Source organism: Hyla sarda, chromosome 1 (genome assembly GCF_029499605.1).
Source record: "Hyla sarda isolate aHylSar1 chromosome 1, aHylSar1.hap1, whole genome shotgun sequence".
NCBI lineage: Eukaryota > Metazoa > Chordata > Amphibia > Anura > Hylidae > Hyla > Hyla sarda.
In genome coordinates, this window is record NC_079189.1 from 394,201,453 (window position 1) to 394,224,248 (window position 22,796).

The window sequence follows — 22,796 nt, forward strand, 5'->3', positions numbered from 1 at the left end:
AAGAGGTTAAATGATCTTTATTAACTTTTTTTTGCAGTGTTATAGCTCCCATAGGGGGCTATAACACTGCACACACTGATCTTTTACATTGTTCAATGGTTTCTCATAGGAAACCATTGATCGATGATTCTGCCGCTTGACTGCTCATGCCTGGATCTCAGGCAATGAGCAGTCATTCGGTGATCGGACACCAGGAGGCAAGGTAAGGGATCCTCCTGCTGTGTCACAGCTGTTCGGGACGCCGCGATTTCGCCGCGGACATCAGGAACAGCCCCCACGCGCTATTAGCCATGGGTCCCGGCCATTTTAGAGGCCGGGTCTGACACGCCGTAACGGGAGCAGACTCATGACGTATCGGTACGTCATGGGTCCTTAAGGGGTTTAAGGAGCATCATATGCTTGAAACAATCTTATTTTTCCACAATTTTGAAAGGGAGCCAATAATTTTGCCCAGCCCATTCTTGGAGTTTGGTGTGACATTACATCCAATTTTCTTTTTTTCTCCTTTTTTGGTTTAGTTCTAATACACATAAAGGGAATAAACATGTGTATAGCAAAACATGTGTTACTGCAATCCTTTTTTGTGCGAAATACTTCACTTTCCAGAAAAATTTCAGGGGTGCCAACATTTACAGCCATTACTGTATAGGACGTAAATGTACATCCTGGTGTGCTAAGTACCAGCGGAATCGGACGTACATTTACATCCTTTGTACTTGAGGGGTTAAATAGCAAATCAGAGTGGGTGTTGGGAGTAAGATCCCTGCTTAGCTATTACGGTTTTCAAATGAAAATATATGAGGTTATAGGGGAGATTCATTAAGACTTGTGCTGAGTAAAAGTTGACCAGTTGCCCATAGCAACCAGATTGCTTTTATTTTCCAGAGGCCTTTTCAAAAATGAAAGATGCAATCTGATTGGTTGCTATGGGCAACTGGTTGACTTTCCTCTGCACACGTTTTGATGAATCTCCCCCATAGTCCTAGTTTCGCCAGTGTTTTATTCTGCTACACTATTACCATCCTGTACCCTAATGATATCTAGGTACAAGACATAATAGGTTATACCAAAAACTATATATTACTGAGCTTTCATCTTCTGCTCACATATTAAAAGGGGTATTTCTAGAAAAAACATTTGAAGACTGGATAGGTAAACAGAAGCCACCTATCCAATGGATTTTTTGGAGTAACCCTTAAAAGAGAAGTTCACACACGCCCACAAGATAATTTAGATAAAAGTGCAGTATATATATATATATATATATATATATATATATATATATATATATATATATATATAATCTCCACATACACACACCTCAAAAGGAGCCAGCAGCATATTCAGAAAAGAAAAGTAGCAACTGGCGTTAGGAAGAAGTTATGAGTTTTGTCCCCAAAAGCCCTTGGTGGAAGCAAAAACAAAGTTCACCTCAGTACTCCAGTTCAAGGTAAAAATATTAAGGTATTTATTCCATCCTAATGTGTAGTAAGCAACGATTTTTCAGCCCTCTCCATGTGAAAGCTCAGGAGTGGAATGAAATGTCGCTTCTTGCTACACTTTAAGAATATATACCTTAAGATTTTTTCACTTTGAACTGGAGTGCTGCAGTGGACTTTGTTAGATAAAAAAAAAAATATATATATATATATAATCATTTTTTATTATATAAAAATCTATGTATGCATATGTGTGTGTATCGGTGCTTGGTCGGCACCCTCGTTTTGATTCAGCAATAGTCAGTGACTGCAGTGGTGTTATCTGAGGTGGCGTGTGGAGTTCAGCAATGCCTGATTGCGTTCGTCTCTTTGTGTATGTATGTTCCAGCATCACTTCTAAATGCCTGAAGATATTCTGATGAAGCTTGGTACACATGCTACTTATACATCAACTAAAAATATAATAGAGTTAATTGGCAACTGTTATTTACAAAAACTTTTTACAAAATGTAGATAATAACATCAAATGTATATTTATAATTATAAATGAGTAAAAAATGTGCTTATTGCAGAACAAGCAGGGTTCTGTGCACTGAGGCTCTGTGACACCCACGGCTCACACAGCAGGATGATTGACAACCCAGGAGCCTGCACAGAGCCCTGCTTGTCCCATCCATACTTACAGAATTTTGTCTTTGCATAGGCACACAGGCAACAGCTGCAGGGACAAGATAACATTTGTTCACCGAAAAATATAGACATTTTATAACTAAAGTATATTATTAAAAAAAATTATAATAATTATATACCGTATATATATTATATATATATATATATATATATATATATATATATATATATATATATATATGTTATCTACATTTTGTAAAAAGTTTTTGCAAATGACAGGTATGCTTTAAATTATCCCTAAACCACCCCCTTATGCAAGGGAGGGGTGCTTTGTCTGAAGTCTCGGGACCTTTAAACATACTGCTAACTGTGCGGCAGGCAGGTACAGAGAATGGTTAGCGTAGAGGACAGGATATGAGGACGGGAGAATCATTGTTGCTTCTCCTCTCCCACAAGGCTTATGTAGGAAGACCGGGCAATGACGTGTGTGAAAAAACTTGTTCTTTTTTTGCTAGAGGTGTTTTCTGACCTTGTGCCAAAAAGGAGTGAGGCAGCAGGGGATGGCAAAAAGAAAACAAAAAACACACACATACAAACCCAGCTCACCTCCCATTCAGCACCACCAAAGCCACTCCCAAAAAAAAGTTTCCCTGTGACATCAGCGTACACTGTGATTGGGAAGCTCCAGCTCATTGGGATGCAGATGGAGGGGCGAGTATTTATTTATTTTTTTTGGCTCCTTACTGCCTGTCTTGTAGTAATTTTGTCACAAGGCCAGAAAACCCCTTTAATAGTACAGATAATGTCTCACCTAAATAAATACAATAAAAAAAAGCCACGGACTGCTATTGCATCAATATTGTTTCTACTTTACCTCCAGGCTTATGAACATGTGGTTTTCAAGAACAATGATGCACGGAGCACATAGTTGATGCTATTAAAACACTCACCAGGAGGATTGTAGCGGTCTCCCAAGCAGCCCTCCCAAGCAATGTCATTGTCATCATCAGAATCAGACAGCGACTGCACCAGGTGCAAGCTTGCGGGTCCCCCTCCCTGCACTAGCCGAACCTGCCCCCTGTAGCATAGAGAGGAGATATAATGTATCAGTGACAACAACAGACACACTTACTTTGGTTATCTTAAAGTATGGGAGTGTGGGATGTGTTTTTATTTTTGTAATAGTATAAGTGAATGATTCTGAAAAGAATATACCAGGACAGGAGTCTAAATATACCAGGGCAGGGGATTAAAGGGGTTTTCTGGCCTTTCTTTAAAAATTAAGTATGGACAAGGAATGGGGTATGAGTGACCAATATGGTCTGTGATTGGCTTCAACATTACATGTACAGTGTATGAGAATTGAGAATGTCATCTTCACACTTCTGGTGTAGGAATGCAGAGTTGAGGGTAGCGCTGAGCAGCAAATACCGTACATTTTTTTTTTATTTTGCACCCCATTCCTTTTTTCAGATGTAAAAAGTTTTCAAATGATGAACCCCCTTTATTGTTAAAAATATTATATTGCCAAAAGGACTGTGTATACTAATAACTATCTATATTGGTAGTCTATATCAGATCACTTCTTTAGTTTTTCAGCAGCCTTTTCAAAAATGTAAAAAGCGATCTGATTGGTTGCAACTCAGCAACTTTCCCTCTGGACAGGTTTTGATAAATTGCCCCCCATAGGTAGTAATTACTGGACCGACCATGGCCGACTATGGAACTAAATACTGTAAATAGGTATATAGAGATCTCTGGGGGCTGAATAGCGCACATTAAGGTGAACATACTAAAGGTGCAAGGGGCCCTAGACCATGGATCACTAATAACACTAGGTTTATTCAGATTTTATACTTGTCAGTGAATATTAATAGCTGTGATAAAGCCATCAACTACACATGGCTGTGCACCTATCCTGACTATGTACAATGTGTTAATGAACCTTGGGTATAAGTGGAATCCTACTATTTATTTTATATATGCTGAAGTATAGTTAATGGTTAACCCAGCCAAAACTGTGGTATTAAAGGGGTACTCCAGTGAAAAACCTTTTTTTTTTTTTTTTTTTTAAATCAACTGGTGCCAGAAAGTTAAATAGATTTGTAAATTACTTCTATTAAAAAATCTTAATCCTTCCTGTACTTATTAGCTACTGAATACTACAGCGGAAATTATTTTCTTTTTGAAACACAGAGCTCTCTGCTGACATCATGAGCACAGTGCTCTCTGCTGACATCTCTGTCCATTTTAGGAACTGTCCAGAATAGCATATGTTTGCTATGGGGATTTCCTTTTACTCTGGACAGTTCCTAAAATGGACCGAGATGTCAGCAGAGAGCACTGTGCTCGTGATGTCAGCAGACAGCTCTGTGTTTCAAACGGAAAATAATTTCCACTTTAGTATTCAGCAGCTAATAAGTACAGGAAGGGTTAAGATTTTTTAATAGAAGTAATTTACAAATCTGTAACTTTCTGGTGCCAGTTGATTTAAAAAAAAAAAAAAAAGTTTTTCACCGGAGTACCCCTTTAAATATGCCACAAAGCAGATTAGACAATTTTTTTTTTTAAACAAACCCAATAGGCATGAATTCACCAATGAATGTGGGCCTGTGTTTTCAGCTTAAACTGCCTGTGACTATTTTATTCTTCTTATTCACAAGTTAAAGAGGAAGTTCACGGAAGAGCAAAGACAGGCTAGCATTGTATAATCTATTGCTGTATGTGCAGCCCTCCACCCTCTCCTACTTTAATGCATCTTGCAGACAATCATACCTTTTCGGTAGCTGGCACTAGATCTTTCCAACATAAGGACAAGGCCATATCTGATACAAAGAACTCATGGATGATGTTTAGGATGACATCATTTAAAAGACTGTACGATTGTATATATATTTTTATTTTATTTTACTACAAAACAGACACTGACAGACATTTCATTAAATGTTTGGTGTCAGGATATTGCAAGCAATCACCCAGGCATCCCTCGACCTACCTACTCTTCAACTTGCACTTTATTGAAAATACATGAATAAAAACATTTAATAAGACAACAACAATCAGAAAAATTCTGACTGCCACATGGGCATGCTATGTAAACGTATTACAGTGTCATGTGCAATCTATAAATGCTAGCAAAAAAGCAGCATAACATAGATATGAGCAATATATACACTTCCATAAGGCAATATTTTACCAAATAAGCACAAGATGAATAACTGAGTTGGACAGGATTAGAAATATACTATAGGTACTTGGTCCGCTGATAAGCTGGGCAACAATGGATCAGTGAGCGTGTGATGCAAAAAGTCATAAACACCCACAGCATTTCAGCGGAACAATACCCTGGGCACAGACACATACCAATGCAGCACATCAGACCCCAACGCCATTTCGCCGTGAAGGCTTCCTCAGGGAGTGGTCAAATGAGTGGTCAGTTGGTCATTATATACTGGCGCAATTTCCCGTCATTACGGGATGACGTTGGCAGACGTGTCACGTCATTGCGCGTGCACAGTCCGCACCAAGATGGCGGCCGTCATCGCATTATGTTCTCATCTTAAGGTAAATCTTTCCTGCACCTGTAGCTTTGTATTTTCTCATTTTTGATTGTCAATTGGCAGTATATAATGACCAACTGACCACTCATTAGAACACTCCCTGAGGATGCCTTCACAGCGAAATGGCGTTGGGGTCTGATGTGCTGCATTGGTATGTATCTGTGACCGGGGTATTGTTCCTCTGAAATGCTGAGGTAAAACACGTATTTTTTTTTTGCTTCTTGGCGGATCTGTGTTAGGGTGTTGATAGCTTTTTGCATCACACGCTCACTGATCCATTGTTGCCCAGCTTATCAGCGGACCAAGTACCTATAGTATATTTCTAATCCTGTCCCACTCTGTTATTCATCTTGTGCTTATTTGGTAAAATATTGCCTTATTGAAGTGTATATATTGCTCATATCTATGGTATGCTGCTTTTTTGCTAGCGATTATAAATTGCACATGACACTTTAATACATTTACACTCTCTTGTGTACATACCATGCATATGTGGCAGCCAGAATTTTTCTGATTGTTGTCTTTTTAAATGTCTTTATTTATGTATTTTCAATAAAGATTTAGTATTTTTCAATATGTTCAGTGTCCTAGTGTGTTGGATGGGTATTTTTGTATTTTAGTGACACGCCCGTTGGTGATTTTTCTTTACTTAGCCCATATGCTTTGGATTATACTGGTACCTGCAACTCCTCCAAAGGAGTAAGAGGTCTGTACAAGGTGATTGTGATCCTGCTGTACAGAGCTCTAGTGAGACCATATCTAGAATATGGTGTTCAGTTCTGGAGAGCTACAAAAATATATTGTTAGAATAGAATTGGTAGAAAAATAGGCTAACATAATGGTGAATGGTCCTAGACAAAAACATATCAGGAAAGATTTAAAGAGCTAAATCTAGAGGAAAATGAGAACATGATCGAAACCTTTTTATACATTAAAGGGTTAGATAAGGTTCAGGAAGGACACACAAACAATTGGGGGAAGATCAGGAGCAATTTCAGAAAATATATTACTAAAAGAGGAGTAGATGCCTGGAACAAACTTCCAGGAGATGTAGTGGGTAAATCCACAGTAAGTGAATGTACACTTGTCTAATATATACAGTCAGGTCCATAAATATTGGGACATCAACACAATTCTAACATTTTTGGCTCTATACACCACCACAATGGATTTGAAATGAAACGAACAAGATGTGCTTTAACTGCAGATTGTCAGCTTTAATTTGAGGGTATTTACATCCAAATCAGGTGAACGGTGTACGAATTACAACAGTTTGCATTTGTACCTCCCACTTGTTAAGGGACCAAAAGTATTTGGACAGAATAATAATTATAAATCAAAATTCCACTTATTAATACTTGGTTGCAAATCCTTTGCAGTCAATTACAGCCTGAAGTCTGGAACGCATAGCATCACCAGACATTGCTGGGTTTAATCCCTGGTGATGCTCTGCCAGGCCTCTACTGCAAGTGTCTTCAGTTCCTGCTTGTTCTTGGGGCATTTTCCCTTCAGTTTTATCTTCAGCAAGTGAAATGCATGCTCAATCGGATTCAGGGCAGGTGATTGACTTGGCCATTGCATAACATTCCACTTCTTTCCCTTAAAAAACACTTTGGTTGCTCTTGCAGTTTGCTTTGGGTAATTGTCCATCTGCACTGTGAAGCGCCGTCCAATGAGTTCTGAAGAATTTTGCTGAATATGAGCAAATAATATTGCCCGAAACACTTCAGAATTCATCCTGCTGCTTTTGTCAGCAGTCACATCATCAATAAATACAAGAGACGCAGCCCCATTGGCAGCCAAACATGCCCACTATGCCCTGACACTACCACCACCATGTTCACTGATGAGGTGGTATGCTCAGGATCATGAGCAGTTCCTTCTCCATACTCTTCTCTTCCCATCACTCTGGTATAAGTTGATCTTGGTCTCATCTGTCCATAGGATGTTGTTCCAGAACTGTGAAGGCTTTTTTAGATGTTTGGCAAACTCTAATCTGGTCTTCCTGTTTTTGAGGCTCGCTAATGGTTTCCATCTTGTGGTGAATCCTCTGTATTCACTCTGGTGAAGTCTTCTCTTGCTTGTTGACTTTGACACACATACACCTGCCTCCTGGAGCGAGAGTGTTCTTCATCTGGACAACTGCTGTGAAGGGGGTTTTCTTCACCAGGGAAAGAATTCTTCGGTCATCCTCCACAGTTGTTTTCCTTGGTCTTCCGGGACTTTTGGTGTTGTTGAGCTCACCGGTGCGTTCCTTCTTTTTAGAATGTTCCAAACAGTTGTTTTGGCCATGCCTAATGTTTTGACTGTCTCTGATGGGTTTGTTTTGTTTTTTTCAGACTAATGATGGCTTGCTTCACTGATAGTGACAGCTCTTTGGATCTCATCTTGAGAGTTGACAGCAACAGATTCCAAATGCAAATAGCACACTTGAAATGAACTCTGGACCTTTTATCTGCTCATTGTAATTGGGAAAATGAGGGAATAACACACACCTGGTCATGGAACAGCTGAGAAGTCAATTGTCCCATTATCTTTGGTCCCTTAAAGGAGTACTATGGCGCTTTTTTATTATTAACCCTCCGTAACTGGGCTGCAAAATGAAACAAAACAAACTTTAACTCACCGGCCTACGTTCCCCCGTTGCTCTAATGTCGGTGTCCTGTTCTCCGGTCCCTGTCTTCTTCTGCTTCTTCTTCCGGTGAGTCACGCTGCTTTCAGCATATCACCGGCCGCAGCAATGTCCCGCTGCGGCTGGTGATAGGCTGAGAGCAGCATGACTTACAGACCCGCAGGAAGCGGAAGAAGACAGGGACCGGAGAACGGGACACCGACATCGGAGCAACGGGGGAATGTAGGCAGGTGAGTTACAGTTTGTTATGTTTCATTTTGCAGCCCGGGCACGGAGGGTTAATAAAAAAAAATGCCATAGTGCTCCTTTAACAAGTGGGAGGCACATATGCAAACTGTTTAAATTCCTACACCGTTTACCTGATTTGGATGTAAAACCCCTTATATTAAAGCTGACAATCTGCAGTTAAATCACATCTCGTTAGTTTCATTTCAAATCCATTGTGGTGGTGTATAGAGCCAAAAATGTTAGAATTGTGAACCTGACTGTATGTATATCTTAAGATATATTAAAAGGGAAATAGGGGCAGACTAGATGGACCAGTTGATCTCTTTCAGCTAGTAATCATCTATGCATCTAGGATTTTCTCTGTGAAACAGTGCTATGGTATACTATCTAGTGAGCACACATTTATTTAGTGGGTGTAATGTATGTATCTGAGTATGCATGTATGTAGCAAGCATGTGTGTGGTGTCCCAGCACCAAAGGCTGTCCTGTGGGCTGCAGATCTCCTCGGGCATGCCTGCAGCACGTGTGTTGGGCCCACTAAGAGACTGTCTGCTGTATTTGAAATGTTCAAGCACTTTATTACATTCTCATTTATGTTTCTCATATCTACTGTATAGTATGTTACTTGTGTGTTGTACCTTCCTTCCCAATGGGAACCCCTAAATTGTTAGGTATATAGTGTAATGGGGGCGGAGATGCCCCAGTTCTTGTTTAGTGTGAGCTGAGCCCATGTGTGGAAAAGAGGTGAAGTCGTGTGTGGAGAAGTCCTGAGGGAAGCCTAAGAACAAATCTCTTCTCAATTCTAACCTACCATTCTGCAAGTGATCCCAAAGTCAAGCCCTGGCACAGAAAGCAATTGGACCTTGTCAGAACACTAGCAGGCATGGAGAATCTTCAGTCTCTAATCTCAAGTCACTATTAATTAAGTGGGTGAAAAGCACCATAGGTCCCAGCAAGGCAACAGGGCTCCCAAAGGTTACACTGCATCCCTTCCCCTCGGCTCCAGACTGTGTGTAATAACATCTGCACCCTGCTCAGTAAAATACAGTTATCCGTAACTCGACGTCGGTGTGTTTCTTTTCCCCCATGTAAGGCCCAGGAGAAGCTGTCTCCACCTCGGACCGTGTATAGGCTAACTGTGCCCTGGCATCATGAAGTGATTAGGAATCCCTTGCACTCCCCGTGTAACCACATGTGTATATGGGGTTGCATGTTATATAGTGTAGAAACTTAGTACTGCACTTTTTGGGTAAAGTTAGGCAGTATTATTAGAACCTCTATGACATTACTATTTGTGCTGCATGTGGAGGTACTGTTTGACAGCATTACTGGGCTGAGATTTGATCATTTCTTAAGCTATTTCTTGGACTATTTTACCACTGCTATTTGAGCACTGTGTATGTGGGCTGAGTGTGCATGTTCAACCTCTGTGCACTCATGTGACCATCTTGTCTGAATCTAAGTGTCAAAGTGCACATACACAGCACAGATACTATAGAGCTATGCAAGCTCCACTCAGAAAGTGTCACTGTGAACTGTGCATACATAACAACCCAAGGGTAGTGGCGCTGGCAGATGTCGCCACGGACAATGGATTTTAAAAATTCAACTGTGTCATGGGGGTGCTGGTATGAAGATAACCTGGGGCAGATGTATTTTCAAAAAACAGAAATAAATGATTGACTGCTATTATTTAGCATGATCTTAAGATTAGCCTACATGTTTTATGTGTCTGTGTAAAAAGATGGAAGTTTGGAGATTATTGGAAAGTAAACAGAATAGCAGAGGAGAAAAATATTTTTGTGGTTAGATGGCACTTGATAATATCCTATGGTACACCCGTTCAGGATTTCTAACATTATCTTAAAGGACATCTGTAGTGCAATATAACTTATCCCCTATCCGAAGGATAGAGGATAAGTTATAGATCGCGGGGGGTCCAAGCGATGGGGGCCCCCGGGATCTCCCGGATAGGGCCGCAGCAGTATACTGGAAAGGGGGTGTTCCATCCCCACATGACCCCATAGAGATACATGGAGGGGGCGTGTCTGTTGCGGCTTTCTGCTGGGAACTTCCTGCAGACTGCCGCGGCCCCGTCCAGGAGATCCCGGGGGGCTCCAGCGCTCGGACCCCCCGCGATCTATAACTTTTCCCCTATCCTTTGGATAGGGGATAAGTTATTTTGCGCTGGAATACTCCTTTAATGTAGGTATCTGGTGAGGAGCTTACAAATGAGGAACAATACCTGATATTTAGTTGTTCAGCGTAGGTTGGTTGTTTGTTTTTTAGCTCTGCTCTTTAGGCCACATCTAGGATAAGTAATTGCAGCTCAGCATCATTAACTAGGGAAAAAGGGGGAACTATATGAAAAACTGTGCAGAGGAAAAGTTGAACAGTTGCCCATAGCAACCAGATTGCTTCTTTAATTCCTGAAAAGGCCTCTGAAAAATGAAAGAAGCAATCTGATTGGTTGCAATTAGAGATGAGCGAACTTACAGTAAATTCGATTCGTCACGAACTTCTCGGCTCGGCGGTTGCTGACTTTTCCTGCATAAATTAGTAAAGCTTTCAGATGCTCCCGTGGGCTGGAAAAGGTGGATACAGTCCTAGGAGACTCTTTCTTAGGACTGTATCCACCTTTTCCAGTCCACTGGAGCACCGGAAAGCTGAACTAATTTATGCAGGAAAAGTCAGAAACCGCCGAGCTGAGAAGTTCGTGACTAATCGAATTTACTGTAAGTTCGCTCATCTCTAGTTGCAATGGACAACTGGTCAACTTTTCCTCCGCACAGGTTTTGAAAAATGTCCCCCTTTTTCCCTAGTCAACAAAGCTAAACTGCAGTCTCTTATCTCAAATGTGCCCTAAAGGAGCAGAGGCCTAAATCACACCAACTGTTGTAAACTTCTCACCAAGCTGCTTGGCCATGGTCTTGTAGCCACTTCTAGCCTTGTGTAGGTCTACAAATTTTGTCCCTGACATCCTTGGATTGCTCTTTAGCCTTGGACACAGTGGATAGTTTGTAATCTGATTGTTTGATTGCCTCTGTGGACAGGTGTTTTTTATACAGGCAAGAAGCTGAGATTAGGAGCACTCCCTTTAAAGGACATCTATAGTGCAAAATAACTTATCCCCTATCCGAAGGATGGGGGATAAGTTATAGATCGCGGGGGGTCTGAGTGCTGGGGCCCCCCCGCGATCTTCGGTACGGGGCCTCTGCAATATACAGGAAAGGGGGCGTTCCGTCCCCGCATGACGCGGCAGCCGACACGCCCCCTCCATGAATCCCATAGAGATACATGGAGGGGGAGTGTCTGCCGCAGCTTTCTGCTGGGGACGAAACTTCACTTCCCGGATGGCCCCAGTGCTCGGCCCCCCCGCGATCTATAACTTATCCCCTATCCTTTGGATAGTACTCCTTTAAGAGAGCGCTTCTTATCTTAGCTTGTTACCTGTTTAAAAGTCACCTTGGAGACAGAGATCTTGCTAATTGATCAAATACTTATTTCACCAAGTAAATGCAAATTAATTGATAATTTATTTGAAATGTGTTTTTCTATTATTTTTATATGTTATTCAGTCTCTTACTTTTCAAACTAATCTACCATTAAATTTATGGACTGATGATTTATTTTTCAGTGGGCAAACATACAAAATCAGATCAAATACTTTTCTCCTTCACTGTACCTGCCACTCATATACACTAAACAAAGTGGGGGGAAACTGGAAATCATATTTATGAAGAAGGATATATCATTTGCAGAATTACTATAGTGCACAATATATAGAATGTTAAAGGGGTTATCCAGTAAAAAACTATTTTTTATATCAACTGGCTCCAGAAAGTTAAACAGATTTGTAAATGAATTCTATTAGAAAATCTTAATCCTTCCAGTACTTATCAGCTGCTGAAGTTGAGTTATTCTTTTCTGTCTGACAACAGTGCTCTCTGCTGACACCTCTGTCTGTCTCAGGAACTGTCCAGAGTAGGAGCAAATCCCCACAGCAAACCTCTCCAGCTCTGAACTGTTCCTGAGACAGACAGAGGTGTCAGCAGAGAGCACTGTTGTCAGACGGAAAAGAACAACTCAACTTCAGCAGCTGATAAGTACTAGAAGGATTAAGATTGTTTAAATAGAAGTCATTTACAAATCTGTTAAACTTTCTGAAGCCAGTTGATATTAAAAAAAAAGTTTTTTTACTGGAATACCCCTTTAATCTTTAAGTTTTCATCATATTCTGTAGGTTTGTTACTCCTTTTGGTTATCTTTTTAGTATGACCATCAAGCAATAAAAAAATACAGGAGCAGCACTGGACACCAAGGTCTCACCAAACTAAACTAAAATTAAGACATGGAAGTTGTACTCAAAGGCCCAGATTTATCAAACTGTGTGAGGGAGAAAGTGGAGAGATTTTCCCACAGCAACCAATCACAGCTCAGCTTTCACTTTACCTCAGCTCCTTAGCTGAGCTGTGATTGGTTACTGTGGGAAAGTCACTCCACTTTTTCCCTCACACAGTTTGATAAATCTGGGCCAAAATCCATGATCCACTTAGTCACCTGTTGCAGCATCTCAACGCACTGTAGAGTCTTTCTTAAAGCAGATACAGAGGATAAAAAAGGTTTGGACCCAAGATACACATCTGGGCAAAGGTCAGGGACCAACACTTTATGTACTGATATGTAAGTGTCATGTACAGTGGCATGTGGGGTGTTGTTACCTGCGCAGAAGGTACGCCAATACCTGCGCCAGGTCAACGTTCTCCTCGTCATCATCATCCTGTAGACCACGAGATCCTGAGTTGTTTCGGGATCCTCTTGGAGAATCCCCTGAAGCTTCTCCTCCACCTGCACTGCTGCTACTGCGAGTTCCCATTCTCCATTCCCCTGCACACCATATAAGCCTTAATATAAAAAAAAGCCTTGGCAACACACAAAAAGAAAGATGATGATTATCAATGACCGGCACATTTTTCTGAAGCTTTTCTACTTTGGACTTTTGACATGTCACAGAGACCTGCCAAAGTTTTGATCTTTTGGGGTTTCAGTCCTGCAGCCACAAGTGAGGAGAAGCATGTGGTAGCAACGCTTTACCCCATCCCCCCCCCCCCCCCTGCTCTCAGTTATCTTCACTCTGCTTCACAGGACGGCCCCCATAGACTTATCATAAAGTTGCAGAATGGAGATTACTGAGAGCCGGGGAGTGGAGCATGCTACTGTGCCCTTCTCTCTGATCGATCTTAAGATTGGTGAGGGTCACAGCACTGAGATCATTGATTGATCAAAACATTTGACATGTCTCACTTTAATAGGAACCTATCAGGAACAGGAACACGTCAACACAGCATGAAAATGGGACAAGCTACCTTACTGATCTCTCCTTATCCACAAAAACTGAGAGAGACCTGTCAATCAGGCCAGGCGGGGCAGGAAGTAGCCACTGGGGATCACTAGGTGACTTGAAGCCTCGTTTCTGGTATGCTATCAGTAAGGGCTTAACTAAGCCTCAAATATGTAAACTGCTACCTCTTCTGGTTCTACGTATGGATTTTAAAGAAAAGCTACAGGTTTAATGGGACACTGGACTTAATAATAGCGAGAACCTGATAGCTACCTATGGAATGTTAAAGGGGTACTCCGGTGGAAAACTTTTTTTTTTTTTTTTTTTTTTTTTTTTAAATCAACTGGTGACAGAAAGTTAAACAGATTTGTAAATTACTTCTATTAAAAAAATCTTAATCCTTCCAGTACTTATTAGCTGCTGAATACTACAGAAGAAATTATTTTCTTTTTGGAACACAGAAATCTCTGCTGAATCACAAGCACAGTGCTCTCTGCTGACATCTCTGTCCATTTTAGGAACTGTCCAGAGTAGGAGAAAATCCCCATAGCAAACATATGCTGCTAAGGTCAGTTGCTAAAATGGACAGAGATGTCAGCAGAGAGCACTGTGCTCGTGATTCAGCAGAGAGCACTGTGTTCCAAAAAGAAAATAATTTCCTCTGTAGTATTCAGCAGCTAATAAGTCCTGGAAGGATTAAGATTTTTAAATAGAAGTGACTTACAAATCTGTTTAACTTTCTGGCACCAGTTGATATAAAAAAAAAAAAAAAAACGTTTTCCACAGGAGTAATCGTGCAACACAAAACACCTTAAAGGTTCCTGTTAAATGTATTCCACATGTATAACACATTTATGGCAGATTATTAATAATTAATTAATAATAACCAAGTATTAACTATGTAGCAAGTTAAACTATGTGAAAATATATATATTTATATATATATATATATATATATATATATGTATGCATGTATATGTGTGTGTGTATGTTTTCAAAGAACAACAGAATAAGAATATGACTGCACCTTCAAATCTGAGATGTCTAAAAGGTGCATCCTTACAGGACTTAAAAGGGGTACTCCACTGGAAAACCTTTTTTTTTTTTTTATTAACTGGTGCCAGAAAGTTAAATATATTTGTAAATTACTTCTATTAAAAAACCTTAATCCTTCCAGTACTTATCAGCTGTTGTATGCTCCAGAGGAAGCATTTTCTTTTTGAATTTCCTTTCTGTCTGACCACAGTGCTCTCTGCTGACACCTCTGTCCATGTCAGGAACTGTCCAGAGTAGGAGTAAATCCCATAGCAAACCTCTCCTGCTCTGGACAGTTCCGGACAGAGGTGTCAGCAGAGAGCACTGTGGTCAGACAGAAAGGAAATTCAAATAGAAAAGAACTTTCTCTGTAGTATACAGCAGCTGATAAGTGCTGGATTAAGATTTTTACAAATCTGTTTAACGTTCTGGCATCAGTTGATAAAAAAAAATAATAATAATGTTTTCCACTGGAGTACCCCTTTAAAGAACATCTGCAGCAAAAGACAACTTATCCCCTATCCACAGGATAAGAGAAGTGTTTGATTGCGGGGGATCAAACCGCTGGGACCCCCCGCGAACTCCTGCACGGACGGGGCAATGGCCCGTGCAGGAGGCGTGCCGGCCGCAGCATCACTTTGCGGCCGACGCACCTCCTCCATGTAGTTCTATGGGAGAGGCCTCTCCCATAGATCTGTATGGGGAGGGGGCGTACCGTCGACCTCAGAGAGGTCGATGCTACGTGCATTAGCCGCTCACATAGAGCGGCAATGCGGGGCCCCATTTGGGAGATTCTGGGGGTCCCAGCGGTCGGACCCCCCGCGATCAGACACTTATCCCTTATCCTGTGGATAGGGGATAAGTTGTCTTTTGCTGCAGATGTTCTTTAACTTTAACTAAAAGTGATATCCTATCCAAAAGAATGAGGATAACAAGCTGACCGTGGGGGCTCCGTCCCCAAAAATGGAGGAAAACTGTTCCTTGAGTGAATGGGATGTTCACACGCATCCTCGATTTATTTTCTACGGGGCTTCCAAACATTCAGGGCTGGCTCTGCCTATAGGCAAAATAGGCAGCATCCTAGAGCACCCTCTTGATGGGGGGGCACCGCTCTGCCTGTGGCAAGAAAGTTAGACAACCACCATCCAAACCATTCGCTCAGCCAGCACCATACGGAGGAGGTTTGTTACAGTGTGTCACCCCAGTAGTAAGCTAATTACATGAGGAGCGGGCTTGTTACAGTGTGTCACCCCAGTAATAAAGGGCAGGCCAATGGATGGAGTAAGGGGTGGCAAACTTAGCTTTTGCCTAAGGTGGCAAATATCCTTGCCCCCGCCCTGCAAACATTGTTGACAGCTGAATAATGAATTGTACCTGTGTGACATGACACTAAGACCTGATTATGCAACAAATATCAATTTCCAACTATTATTGTGCTGTATTTTATATGAGGACATCATGACATGCCCATGGTCCAACCCAACACTTCAGTCTTATTGGATCTGTCCCCAATTACAGAGAGCCAGTAGAAACATGGCAATATATTAGGGCAGTGGTCTCCAAACTGCGTCCCTCCAGATGTTGCAAAACTACAACTCCCAGCATGCCCGGACAGCCAACGGCTGTCCGGGCATGCTGGGAGTTGTAGTTTTGCAACATCTGGAGGGACGCAGTTTGGAGACCGAATTGCTAGTTGAGCGACTATAGGGAGTGTAATCTATATCGGATCGTGCAGTATCAGTATCCAGCACACGCGCACACACACACACTTTAGATCAGCACAGTAAGCATAGCCTGTACAGACATTACGGTACACTCTACCAGGTGACATGGCATAAGCAGTACGAGGGGATTACCCAGCCCAGATATTCCCCACTACACTCGTTACCTCGGTAGTGCTGCCTGGCACACACAGGGCCCGTATAGCGATAACAATAAGTTATATAAGAGGATACCTACACACACTGTTTACATCCCCGCAGGACGTCTCTCCTCTGCTTCCGCTTCCCAGACTCAGCACGTGACTAACACCTGATTGGTCAACTGCTCTCCCGAGTTCTACAGCGCAGCCAGCAACTGGTTCCTGTTCGCCCCGCCCTCTTGTTTAGTTGTTTACGATGTTGCGTTATGGAATAGCGACCGGGAGCTGGTGGATTCGGTAACCGAGGAGACGGGTTAACCTCTTAATTTCAGGATGTACCTAGACTTTAGAATGGAAGGACTAATTCTAATCATTCTCATGAATGTCGAGATATTGACTCGGATTTATCAAACTGCGTGAGAGAAAAAGTAGAGCGATTTTCCCACAGCAACCAATCACAGCTCAGCTTTCAATTTACCAGAGCTCGTTAGCTGAGTTGTGATTGGTTGCTGTGGGAAAGTCACTTCACCTTTTTTTTCACCACACAGTTTGATAAATCTGGGCCACTATCTATAGTTCTCTTATCAGCTACTTCAGACTGGGGTCTGTTTGGAGTGATCCTCAAGGAAATGACCAACAGAAAGCCCCCCCCCCCCCAAAAAAAAAATAGAAAAAATATTACCACTAATATATATATATATATATATATATATATATATATATATATATATATATATAAATTATAGCAGCAAAAAGATAGTCGCAGCACTCCAAAAAGTAGAAAAAATATAAAGTGGCTTTATTCCATATCACTGATACAGGTGCATCTGTATCTGTGATATGGAATAAAGCCACTTTATATTTTCTCTACTTTTTGGAGTGCTGCGACTATCTTTTTGCTGCTCTATCTGGATTGGGGCTTTTAACCGGGGCCAATTAGTTGCCTGCACCCACCTATTTCTTGAACTTTGCCTTGGTTGTGCTGCACCTCCATAATTTTTTGTGTATATATATATATATATATATATATATATATATATAAAGTCTCAGAAGAGCAGCACAACTTTAAAGGGGTTATCCAGGAAACAACTTTTTTTTTATATATAAACTGGCTCCAGAAAGTTAAACAGAGTTGTAAATGACTTCTATTAAAAAAAATCTTAATCCTTTCAGTACTTATGAGTTGCTGAAGTTGAGTTATTTTCTGTCTAAGTGCTCTCTGATGACACGTTTCTCGGGAACCGCCCAGTTTAAAAGCAAATCCCCATAGCAAACCTCTTCTACTCTGTGCAGTTCCCGAGACCAGCAGAGATGTCAGCAGAAAGCACTGTTGCCAGACAGAAAACAGCAACTCAACTTCAGCAGCTGATAATTATTGAAAGGATTAAGATTATTTAATAGAAGTCATTTACAAATCTGTTTAACTTTCTGGAGCTAGTTTATATAAGAAAAAAAGTTTTTTCCTGGATAACCCCTTCATGACCCAGCCCATTTTCACCTTCAGGACCTGGGCATTTTTTGCACATCTGACCACTGTCACTTTAAACATTAATAACTCTGGAATGCTTTCACTTATCATTCTGATTCCGAGATTGTTTTTTCGTGACATATTCTACTTTATGTTATTGGTAAAATTTCACTGATATTTGTATCCTTTCTTGGTAAAAAAAAAATCTAAAAATTTCATGAAAATTTTGAAAATTTAGCATTTTTCTAACTTTGAAAGTCTCTGCTTGAAAGGAAAATGGATATTCCAAATAAATTATTGATTCACATATACAATATGTCTACTTTATGTTTGCATCAAAAAATTGACAAGTTTTTACTTTTGGAAGACATCAGAGGGCTTCAAAGTTCAGCAGCAATTTTCCAATTTTTCTCAAGATTTTCAAAATCGTAATTTTTCAGGGCCCAGTTCAGGTTGGAAGTGGATTTGAAGGGTCTTCATATTAGAAATACCCCATAAATGACCCCATTATAAAAACTGCACCCCCCAAAGTATTCAAAATGGCATTCAGTAAGTGTTTTAACCCTTTAGGTGTTTCACAGGAATAGCAACAAAGTGAATGAGAAAATTCTAAATCTTCATTTTTTACACTCGCATGTTCTTGTAGACCCAATTTTTGAATTTTTACAAGGGGTAAAAGGAGAGAAATCACCCTAAAATTTGTAACCCAATTTCTCTCGAGTAAGGAAATACCTCATATGCGTATGTACATTGTTCGACGGGCGCAGTAGAGGGCTCAGAAGGGAAGGAGCGACAATGGGATTTTGGAGAGTGAGTTTTTCTGAAAGGGTTTTTTGGGGGGCATGTCCCATTTAGGAAGCCCCTATGGTGCCAGAACAGTGTACCCCCCCACATGTGACCCCATTTTGGAAATTACACCCCTCATGGAATTTAATAAGGGGTGCAGTGAGCATTTACACCCCACTGGCGTTTGACAGATATTTGAAACAGTGGACTGTGCAAATGAAAAATGTTATTTTTCATTTTCACAGACCACTGTTCCAAAAATCTTTCATACACCAGTGGGGTGTAAATGCTCACTGCACCCCTTATTACATTCCGTGAGGGGTGTAGTTTTCAAAATGGGGTCACATATGGATATTTATTGTTTTGCGTTTTTCAGAACTGCTGTAACAATCAGCCACCCCTGTGCAAATCGCCTCAAATGTACATGGTGCACTCTCCCTTCTGGGCCTTGTTGTGCGCCCCCAGAGCACTTTGCGCCCACATATGGGGTATCTCCGTACTCGGGAGAAATTGCATTACAAATTTAGAGGGTCTTTTTTCCCTTTTACCTCTTGTGAAAATGAACAGTATAGGGCAATTTTTTTACACTAACATGCTGGTGTAGACCCCAAGTTCACCTTTTCATAAGGGGTTAAAGAAGAAAAAGCCCCCCAAAATTTGTAAGGCAATTTCTCCCGAGTACGGCGATACCCCATATGTGTCCCAAAACTGTTGCCCTGAAGTACGACAGGGCTCCAAAGTGAGAGAGCACCATGCGCATTTGAGGCCTAAATTAGGGATTTGCATAGGGGTGGACATAGGGGTATTCTATGCCAATGATTCCCAAACAGGGTGCCTCCAGCTGTTGCAAAACTCCCAGCATGCCTGGAGAGTCAATGGCTGTCCGGCAATACTTGGAGTTGTTATTGTGCAACAGCTGGAGGCACCGTTTTGGAAACAGTAGCGTACCAGACGTTTTTCATTTTTTTGGGGGAGGGGGGCTGTGTAGGGGGTATGCGTATATGTAGTGTTTTTTACTTTTTATTTTAGGTTAGTGTAGTGTTTTTAGGGTACAGTCACATGGGCAGAGGTTCACAGCAAGTTTGCAGCTGGAAGTTTGAGCTGCAGCGCAAAATTTGCGCCATCTCAAACTTGCAGCACTCACTGTAAACCTCCGCCCATGTGAGTGTACCCTGTACATTCACATTGGGGGGAGGGGGCAAACATCCAGCTGTTGCAAACTCCGAGTATGCCCTTTGGCTGTCCGTGCATGCTGGGAGTTGTAGTTTTGCAACAGCTGGAGGCACACTGGTTTGGAAACACTAAGTTAAGTAATAAACTTTCAAGTGTTTTGCAACCAAACTTAGTGTTTCCAAACCAGTGTGCCTCCAGCTGTTGCAAAACTACAACTCCCAGCATGCATGGTCTGTCAGTGCATGCTGGGAGTTATAGTTTTGCAACAATTGCAACAGCTGGAGGCACTGAGGTAGGAAACGGACAATGTTTCCCAACTAGTGTGCCTCCAGTTGTTGCAAAACTACAACTCCCAGCATGCCCAGACTGCCCAGGCATGCTGGAAGTTGTAGTTCGCCAATATCTGAAGGATCAGATGTTGCCAAACTACAACTTCCAGCATGCTTGGGCAGTCTGGGCATGCTGGGAGTTGTAGTTTTGCAACATCTGGAGGTCCACAGTTTGTAGACCACTGTATAATGGTCTCCAATCTGTGCTCTTCCAGATGTTAGAGAACTACATCTCCCAGCATGCCTCGACAGACTGAGCATGCTGAGATTTGTAGTTTTGCAACATCTGGAAGAGCACAGATTGGAGACCATTATACAGTGGTCTCCAAACTGTGGACCTCCAGATGTTGCAAAGCTACAACTCCCAGCATGCCCAGAAAGCCAAAGGCTGTCTGGGCATGCTGGGAGTTGCAGTTTTGAAACTACCAGAGGCAGCAGTGAGATCGCTTTACGGCGATCTCACTGCTGCCAATGAAGATGCCGCACTGCTGCCGGAAACTCACCGCCGGGACGCACCACCGCCGGGACCTCCTGGAGGACGCCGCTCGCGCCGGGACTGCTCGGGACACCGCATGGCCGGGTCAGTGACGCTGGGGGACGGGTAAGGGACACTTAGCAGAGCGGTGTGTGTCCCGATCCCTGTGATCGGGACTCACACACCGCACTGCTAAGTATTCTGATAGCGAATCAGCTAGTCAGATTTGACAAGCTGATAGCAGCGATCGCTGGGGGGGATGAAACCCCCCGTGGTCGCATGGTAAGATGGCTGGCTATCAGTGATAGCCACCATCTTATCGGGCGCTGCGGGATGCCGCGAGTAGCGGCAAAAATGTTCATGACGTACCTGTATGTCATGGGTCGGCAACACCTTGCCACTCATGACGTACAGGTATGTCATAGGTCGGGAAGGGGTTAAATGAAAAAAAAAAAAGCAAGGTGGTGCACGCTGGATGTGGACCTTGGTGAGAGGTTCACAGGTAAATACAAAACAAGAGACCAGCAGTACACAAAATGCTAGTGCAAAAACAGGTGGAGGTTTATTGCCTTATCCCAGTGTACACAGAAGCGAGGTTTCAGCGAGAGGCCGTTTTCAAGCTCGCTCCTTTGTATACTGGGATAATGCAATAAACCTCCACCTGTTTTTGCACTAGCTTTTTGTGTACTGCTGGTCTCTTGTTATTTTTATATATATATATATATATATATATATATATATATATATATATATATATTTAAGGCTGGGTTTAAAATGCAGAAAAAGCTGTAAATCTTATTATAGTTTTACATGCATTCACTAAGACTAAGTTTCCACTTTTTTTTTCTGGCAGTTATTGGAATACTGCCACGGCAGTTTATGAGCCAAAGTCAGAAGTGGATCCATAAGGCAGGAGAAGTGTAAGTCCTTCCTTTATATTTCCCATTCCTTTTGAATACACTTCTGGCTTTGGCTCAAAAATTTCAGTGGCAGATATCCAAAAACTGCCAGAAAAAAAAAACAAGTGGAAACTTAGCCTAAGTCTTCTGCAACATGTTACCTCTAATATGTACCTCTAATAAAAAGCTGGCAAATGCCTATGGTGCAGCGCTGTCCACTGTCAATGTTCAAATTGACATGTATTTAAAATTTGGCAACTAAATGCCAGAATTAGGGCGCTGTTCTTTCTGCTCCCTATTTATATCACTATTCATATGAGCCAGAGCTTGCATCTGTATAGCATCCGTCTACAGTGCATAATTCTATACTATGGCCCTGGAGACAACTCGTATAGAGACAAAACGAAAAGCTCTGACGCAGAATGCAGGTGAGGAGAAAATTGTCCCATTCCGGTATTTTAGCACCTAATCTGAAATACATGTCAATATGAAACTGTGCTTCACGATTTTTCAGAAAATTTACCAAGGTGTTAGAAAGACTCTTTAACAATTGCTTTTATAAAAGTGTGTTCCAATATTTACAGAAGTAGTATTCAGTGAAATGTCCAACTCCTGTCCAATAGTTGTTTAGCTCTATCTTAGAATTAGAGGTGGCGATCAAGTCTCTAGTTAGGTCAGTTCGGGCTAGACCAGAGTCAGTGGGGGACATGTATCAAAGATTTTACCCCTGTTTTGTGTATATTTTTTTGCCCCAAATTTTGCGCAAGCCCTTTTTTTTGCGCATTTTTTGGCGCACGTTTTGGTAGAGCATATCCTCCAGATGTGGCTGAATCAGGGTACCTTGGAGTGACATCTATAGTACACATGGATTTATTACCTGCGTTCTTTTCCTTTGCACCAAAAATTTTGACGTAAGTGCGTCTTTTTTAACTGCACGTAG

The 22,796-nt window shown here is 41.6% G+C and overlaps 1 protein-coding gene and 1 long non-coding RNA gene across 8 annotated transcripts in view; one reads left to right on the plus strand and one right to left on the minus strand.

The window, feature by feature from the left end:
• The window catches only part of DCAF11 (DDB1 and CUL4 associated factor 11), a 46,177-nt gene extending 29,213 nt beyond the window's left edge, over positions 1-16,964 (minus strand). Inside the window, exons 1-3 of one of the 6 annotated variants that reach the window (XM_056525926.1) lie at positions 16,825-16,964; positions 13,211-13,376; positions 3,020-3,147 (exon numbers count right to left, since the gene is read on the minus strand). In XM_056525926.1, the coding sequence (XP_056381901.1) occupies positions 3,020-3,147; positions 13,211-13,365 (283 nt within the window). In that variant the 5' untranslated portion in view covers positions 13,366-13,376; positions 16,825-16,964. Of the gene's footprint in view, positions 1-3,019; positions 3,148-13,210; positions 13,412-16,753; positions 16,797-16,824 lie in introns of those variants that run through there. The other 5 variants (XM_056525915.1, XM_056525935.1, XM_056525950.1 and 2 more) reach the window with 5 other exon arrangements.
• The window catches only part of LOC130276536 (uncharacterized), a 96,717-nt gene continuing 90,810 nt past the window's right edge, over positions 16,890-22,796 (plus strand). For both annotated transcript variants that reach the window (XR_008845160.1, XR_008845161.1), the window contains exon 1: positions 16,890-17,023. This is a non-coding gene — a long non-coding RNA (uncharacterized LOC130276536). The remainder of the gene's footprint in view (positions 17,024-22,796) is intronic.